Source organism: Ammodytes marinus, assembly GCF_949987685.1.
Source record: "Ammodytes marinus genome assembly, chromosome: 22".
In the NCBI taxonomy this organism is placed as follows: Eukaryota; Metazoa; Chordata; class Actinopteri; order Uranoscopiformes; family Ammodytidae; genus Ammodytes; species Ammodytes marinus.
The window spans coordinates 942,706-950,205 of record NC_137226.1 but is presented as its reverse complement, the minus strand read 5'-3'; the positions used below and the strand labels follow the sequence as shown (position 1 = coordinate 950,205).

The following is a 7,500-nucleotide window of genomic DNA, read 5'->3' as shown; positions in this document are numbered from 1 at the left end:
GGGTGTGGCTTATCACAGGTGGAGGTAGTGTTAAGGTAGGTCGGTTGTGAGGGGGCGTGCCTTCTCCTGTTATGAGGTCACAAGGGGAGATACATCTGACCGGGGTTTTTGAACAAAGGTTTTTAGAAAGGTGAAACCAAAGAGAGAGGGTTCTCTAGACACTGTATTAGTTCAAGTTAAAATCGCGGCCACAAAACTTGGAACATGGAAAATGTTTGGATTTACTCTAAAACAAGCCGTGAAGTTGCACTTTTACTTAATTTCTCTGCATGGTTGCTGCCTAGTCTTAAATGCTGTATTTCTATGTTTTAAGGTGGTATTACCGCTGTATTTCTATGTTTTAAGGTGGTATTGTACGATGTGTCTGGATCCACACTGGGCTCCCAGACGCTGGGGGCGGATCACAGGAGTCACATGTTCGCGGGGCTGACGCCTGGTAGGCTGTACCGCTGTGATGTCATCACACACAGCGGGGAACTGACCAATAGCGTCGCAGCTCTGGGACGCACCAGTAAGTACAGACAGAAACACACTTAAAACACACACACACAGACAGACAGACAGACAGACACTAGCACCCACATACTCATACGCACACACATACATATACACACACACACACACACACACACACACACACACACACACACAAAAATGTACTTATTTAGAATACATTTGTGGGTGTCCCAGGGAAATGCACCTGTTGGAAGACCAAGAAGAAGAAGAAGTACTATAGAATAAATAACTAAATACATCTTCACCTCATCACTTGATATTGTGGAAAGACTTGAGACAGTGGTGGATGATGCCATCTTTAGTAACTATAGCTTCTTGTCCTTGAAGGCCACCGTAGCTTCTGTAAATTCTCCTCTAAAGGGAGGGGTTAGCAAGGGAGCGTTGACATCTTGAATCTCACAACTAGATACCTATAATGTTAAACTTATTTCTGTGATTTTTTTTGCTGCATTTTGGTTGAAAATCCACTTTGTCGACCCAATTAAAGCAATTTTGAACCATTTCTGTCCAGCTCCGGATATGCCGACCCACCTGTCCGTCAAACAAGGGCCGACCAATGAGACGATAGAGCTGGCCTGGTCTGGTCCCGCCTCCGGAGACTACGATGACTTCAGCCTGCAGTGGACGCCACCGGACAAACTGTCAATCACACAGGTTCGACTTTAATAATTTATTTAAAAGATGGACTCCAGATATAACACTACTTACAGTGTAAATATTATTTTTTTTTTCGTCTTTTGTGGTTTAGCCAATTGCTCAATTATATTTGTATTGTATCATTTATTCATATTGTTTTATAATGATTTAGTTCAACTTTATTAATTTACTAAAAAAAATGGACTCCATCTATGTCACTATTTTACAGTTGGCTATATTTAAAAAAAAACGTGTAAGGGCAGGGATCTTTTTTTTTATTATTATTATTTTTTTTAAATATTTTGCGTTTTTCTTAATTTTCTTTTGTGTTATAGCCACTTGCTTAATTATATTTCTATGATATAATTTATTCATATATTTATATTTATTTACATTAATCCAAGTATATCTGATATCAGTTCATGAGGACACAGTGTTAAATATGTTGGATGTATTTTCAATATTTTTCTATGTTGATACTGACAACTAAACATTTTTTTACAAACAGTCCCAGCTGACGAGCCGCGTGATAGGTGGGCTGTTTCCAGGGCGACAGTACAACTTCACCGTGACGACCGTGAGCGGGGGCGGAGCCAAGGCCGGACCAGAAGTCAAGAGCCAATCAGTCGGGAGGAACGTCAGGACAAGTAAGTGTGTGTGTGTGAGTGAGTGTGTGTGTGTGTGTGTGTGTGTGTGTGTGTGTGTGTGTGTGTGTGTGTGTGTGTGTGTGTGTGTGTGTGTGTGTGTGTGTGTGTGTGTGTGTGTGTGTGATTTTGACAACAAGTGTTCTCTAGAATCACTGACTGCACCTTTAACAGTGTTGTGGAAACTACTTTTAAATAAGGTTTGCAAACAACCAATGAGTTGACAGGGGAAGAATTTGAACTATAGCAAACCTACCCTAAGGAGTACTAGTTAACTATACAAACCGGTGGCCTAGTCGATAGAGCGCGTACCATATCGGCTCCGGCCTTCGTTGCAGTGGTCTCGGGTTCAAATCCGACCCGTGGACCTTTACTGCAGGTCATCCCCCCCCTCTCTCTCTCTCTCTCTCTCTCTCTCTCTCTCTCTGTCTCTCTGTCTCCCCATTTCAACTCTGTACTGTCTAATAAAGCTTGAAAATGCAAAAAAAAAAAACTAAATTAACAACTACTCAAATCACTATACAACTTTGTATTTTTACCTAGTGGTTTCATTAACGGTTTACTACTCCCTAGCACTGGGAAGTAACACACCCGTTCCAATACCCATACTTCCCTACTATTTAGTATGCCATAAAAAGATGTAGGATGTCCCAATACATGCACGTCAATTGTAGTATGCTGAAAATACACAATTGCCCCACTAACTACAATAGCATTTTGGAGTATTCGTCTTTATTCTTGACATTTCTCGACATAATGAAAAAAAATCTTCCTTATCTGATTTTTTTTCTCTCCTGTCTGTGGCCCTAAAACTCTTCTGTACTGTAGTGTAGTAAAAAGAAAGAATATGTGATTGTTCCAAATCAGGGACAGTCAAAATACTGCAGTACTCAGAGTGTCCTGCAGTTCCTATAATAACCACAAGGGGGTAGCAGAACACAGTCTCTGCCTCTCAATCCAGTTTTAATCTAATTCTGTCTGTGATTTTTTTTTTTCTGTCAAAACTGATTACCACACTGAATTTAATGACACAGTCGTTGATGAATATTTATACAGTGACCTAGTTTCTCATATGTGTCTGTGAAATGTGGTTTCAGTTTTAAAGTGAGACAGAATATAGGGTCTCTTATTTAACGGTAACGCCCCTGAAAACCCAAATCCAAGAAATCTTATATTCTCCAAGTTAATCTTTTTAACGATGTAATTTGGGTGAGTTTTTAAACTATTTTTTTTAAATATTTATGAGCATTTATTTTCAATAAGATTTTTTTATTGAAGAGACACCCAACTTTGAAAAAAACTCATTTAACTCTCTCCCTCTCCCTCTCCCTCTCTCTCTCACCCTCTCTCTCTGTCTCTCACCCTCTCTCTCTCTCTCTCTCTCTCTCACACACACACACACACACACACACACTCTCTCTCACACACACACACACACACCCCCTCTCTCTCTCCCTCTCCCTCTCCCTCTCTCTCTCACTCCCCCCCACACACACCCCCCCTCTCTCTCTCCCTCTCTCTCTCTCTCTCTCTCCCCCCACTCACACACACACCCTCTCTCTCTCTCCCTCTCCCTCTCTCTCTCTCTCTCACACCCACCCACCCCCCCCCCTCTCTCTCTCCCTCTCTCCCACTCCCCCCTCTCTCTCTCTATCTCCCCCCACACCCACCCACCCCCCCCCTCTCTCCCTCTCCCTCTCCCTCTCCCTCTCTCTCTCCCTCTTCCTCTCCCCCCCCACACCCCCACTCTCTCTCTCTCCCCCCCACACCCCCCCCCTCTCTCTCTATCTCCCCCCACACACACACCCCCCTCCCTCTCTCTCTCTATCTCAGGCCCCTCTGCCCTTAGGTCTATCCACTGCTTCCCTCTCTCCTCCTCCTCCCTGTCTTGCTCCTGGTCTGCGCCCGTCTCAGACTTCGACTCTTATGAGGTCACATGTCGGCGCCATGACGACGGGGAGATGACATCGTCGCTGAGGCTGGCCGAGGGCGTAACCGCGGTGACGCTGGATCACCTGGAGGCAAACAGGAAGTACACCGTGAGCGTGAGAGTGTCATCAGCCGGACGGACCAGTCGCCCGGCAACACACACCACGGTTACCATGATAGACCGTGAGTTAATGCATATGCACACAGAGACACAGACAGACAGACAGACAGACAGACAGACGGGCGGACAGACAGACAGACAGACAGACAGACAGACAGACAGACAGACGGGCAGACACATGGACAGACAGACAGACAGACAGACAGACAGACGGACGGACGGACAGACAGAAAGGCGGACACATGGACAGACAGACAGACAGACAGACAGACAGACAGACAGACAGACAGACAGACGGACGGACGGACAGACAGACAGACAGACAGACAGACAGACACCGAGCAACACACACCATGGTTACTATGATAGACCGTGAGTTAATGACATGTACTACATATAAACTTTTGAAAAGACAGTTAATGTGTTAAGCAATGTAAACTAAGGGCAAGCACATTATAGAACATTTCATACACAAGAAATGTGTCAAAATGAGTGAATATCTCCTCAGGATACGCAACCTGTCCGTGTGCGCTGAAAAATAAAATAGCCTCGGCTCTGTAAACTGGCATGTTGTTAGCTACGGTGGGCCCCTTCCTTTACACATCAGTTTACAGAGCCTAGGCTGTGTATTAACATCAGTATATCTTTCTGCACACACACAGTACAGACAGGTAGTGGATCGTGAGGAGATATTCACTGCTGATTTTGACAAAAAGTGATTTATTTTGACAACAAGAACTGCTGGCTCCACCTTAAAATAATCTTTGTTGTATTGTGTTGTGTTGTAATTTTATTTGATTGACAGTCTGTGTGAACCAATCCCTGCTCTCTCTCAGGTCCCCCGGTCCCGCCCCCCGGCGTGCGCGTCAGTGAGAAGGCGACTAAGGTCACGGCGTCCTCCATTTTGTTTCGCTTCAACTGCTCCTGGTTCAGCGACGCCAACGGAGCCGTCCGATACTTCGCTGTGGTCGTGGCCGAATCTGACGGTAAACAACAATAACACACACACATTTTAAAGGCTTTTCTTTAAAGCTATATTGCGTAACTTCTGTCGCCCCTCCAACCCCCATGAGGAATTCTGAGTAATTACAACAACACTGTCGGTGCATCTACATGAGGTAAAGCCTTCAGTGATGGCACATGGATTTTATACCTTCTGCTGTACGTCCACTCGTCAGGAGATGGCTTGTATTTTTCATTTTACTATTTTAAGACCAATTAATTTTACTTTTTAAGAGTAGCTATTCATTTATAATAATAATAATAATAATAATAATAATAATATATATATATTTTTTTATCAGGTGATTATTCAATTGACGTTTTTCTAGATCGGATCATTTTTATGTAATCTCATTGATTTACAAAAAAAAAAAAATATTTTGAACTTTTTTTGGTGATGGCTTGAATGTAACCGAAAAAGTTACGCACTGTAGCTTTAAAATTACTCTTTTTCGTTCTGTCTTTCTTCTCTCAGCCAATGAGCTGCTGCAGCCCGAGCAGCGCCACCCTCTGCCCTCGTACCGCGACTACGCGTCTAACTCCTCCGTCAGAGCCTATCAGACCGCCTACTTCACCAGCCGCTGCCCGCAAGACACAGAGGCCTCCAACGCACAGGTAGCTGTTCAAATGGACTCTGAGCTATCCATCCATTATTTTGTGACATAGTATATTGATTTTTAGTTAGTTTATTTTATTATGTGAGCTAATGTATGTATGAGGCAAGTTTTTGAGTTATTTAGTGTACCGAATCAATCCGTCCATCCATCAAATTTTTCCAGATTTTTTTATTTTTTATTTTACTATTTCCACATACACATTTGAGTTTTTTCCAGTGATTTTTGCTTATTTTTTTCTTGTGAATTTTGGTAAATTTACCTCTGTAATTTATTTTTCAGATTCTGATTTTCCTTCTCTGAATTTTACATTTATCTATCTATCCAGCCATCTATCACATACTGCATTTCTCGAAAATAAGATTTTTTTTTCTGAACATTTGAGTTTTTTCACATGCATTTGTGAGATTTTGCTTGTGAAATTATTATTTTTTTAAATAAATTTTAAATATATTTTTTAAATTTATTTTATTTTATTTTTTTATTTTTTTGTAACTTTCCTTTATTCCATCAGGTTGTTGAGGTGAATCTCGGTGCCGGTGGCGATCGTCTGGGCGGGGCTTGTGACCGGTACCATGACGACGACCTGTACGTGAGTGACAGTTACTATGGTTTCTGTGACGGGCCGTTGAAGCAGAAGACGTCCTACAGACTCAGCGTCAGAGCCTTCACCAAACTGTTTGACCAGTTTCACCGAGAGTTCACCGAGCCGCTGTTCACTGACACCTACCTGTCTGGGCCTATCAGGACACACACAGGTGACAAGCACACACACACACACACACACACACACACACACACACACACACACACACACACACACACACAGATACACACAGTACGCACACACAAACACACACACACACACACACTGTCTCGCTCTCTTTCGCACAAGCACACACACACAAAAACTATTAATATCAAATCTTAAATGTATGAGCAACCAATTTTTTTACTGTCATAGTTTTTTTTTTTTTTTTATTGTTTTACTATTTACCAATATTTTGAATATTTGACATTTTTGTTGGGTGATTTTTCTGTTGATGTATTTGAAGAGCAAATAATTTTAATTTATTTTATTTTATTTAAATTTGTTTGAAAAATCAGGAGATTTTACAGTTGATGTTTGTAAAATTATTGTATTTTTTAATTTTTATTTAATTTTATTTTATTTCGGATGATTTTTCGGTTGACCTATTTAAGAGCAAACAATTTAATATTTAATTTAATTTAAATTGAATTAATTAATCAACTGCCTGTCCTGACTGTTTTGTTGTCATGTGGAGTGATTGATTTTAATTTATTTTATTTTATAATATATCATTTTTTAGTAGATTTTTTTAAGAGCGAATCTTATTTTTTTAATTTTTATTCATTATTTTCGAAGATTTTACATTATATTTTTATAAAGAGCAAAGAATTATTAATTTTTAAATATGTATTAATTAATATGTTCATGTGTTGTTGCGTGTCAGAGCCTCTAGGGGGCGTAGTGGAGGGTCTGAGCGCTGGAATGTTCCTCATCGGGATGATGGTCGCTGTCGTCTCTCTGCTGGTTTACAGACAGAGGCTACGCAAAGTGTAAGACACACACTCACACACACACACACACACACACACACACACACACACACACACACACACACACACACACACACACACAAACACTCACACACACACACACACACACACACACACACACACACACACACACACACACACACACACACACACACACACACACACACACACACACAAACGCAAAGTGTAGGTTCATGTGTTTTTTTTTTCTTTTTTCAATAAATCTTGTGAGATTCTTCTAGAGAAATGTGAAATGTGTTTCAGTTGAAAAAATTTGAGTTTTTCCATGTTTTTTGGGGGGGAAATTAGATCTTTTTTCCTAGAACGTTTAAAAAAAAAAAAAAATGTTGTGCAGATTTTTAATTTAATGTGTGTGTGTGTGTGTGTGTGTGTGTGTGTGTGTGTGTGTGTGTGTGTGTGTGTGTGTGTGTGTGTGTGTGTGTGTGTGTGTGTGTGT

At 41.2% G+C, this 7,500-nt stretch overlaps 1 protein-coding gene across 1 annotated transcript in view; it reads left to right on the top strand.

The window, feature by feature from the left end:
- The window catches only part of ptprb (protein tyrosine phosphatase receptor type b), a 50,937-nt gene that overhangs the window by 33,394 nt on the left and 10,043 nt on the right, over positions 1-7,500 (top strand). The window contains exons 26-30 of the mRNA XM_080051294.1: positions 3,630-3,908; positions 4,683-4,832; positions 5,324-5,463; positions 5,977-6,220; positions 6,938-7,043. Of these exons, the coding sequence (XP_079907420.1) occupies positions 3,630-3,908; positions 4,683-4,832; positions 5,324-5,463; positions 5,977-6,220; positions 6,938-7,043 (919 nt within the window). The remainder of the gene's footprint in view (positions 1-3,629; positions 3,909-4,682; positions 4,833-5,323; positions 5,464-5,976; positions 6,221-6,937; positions 7,044-7,500) is intronic.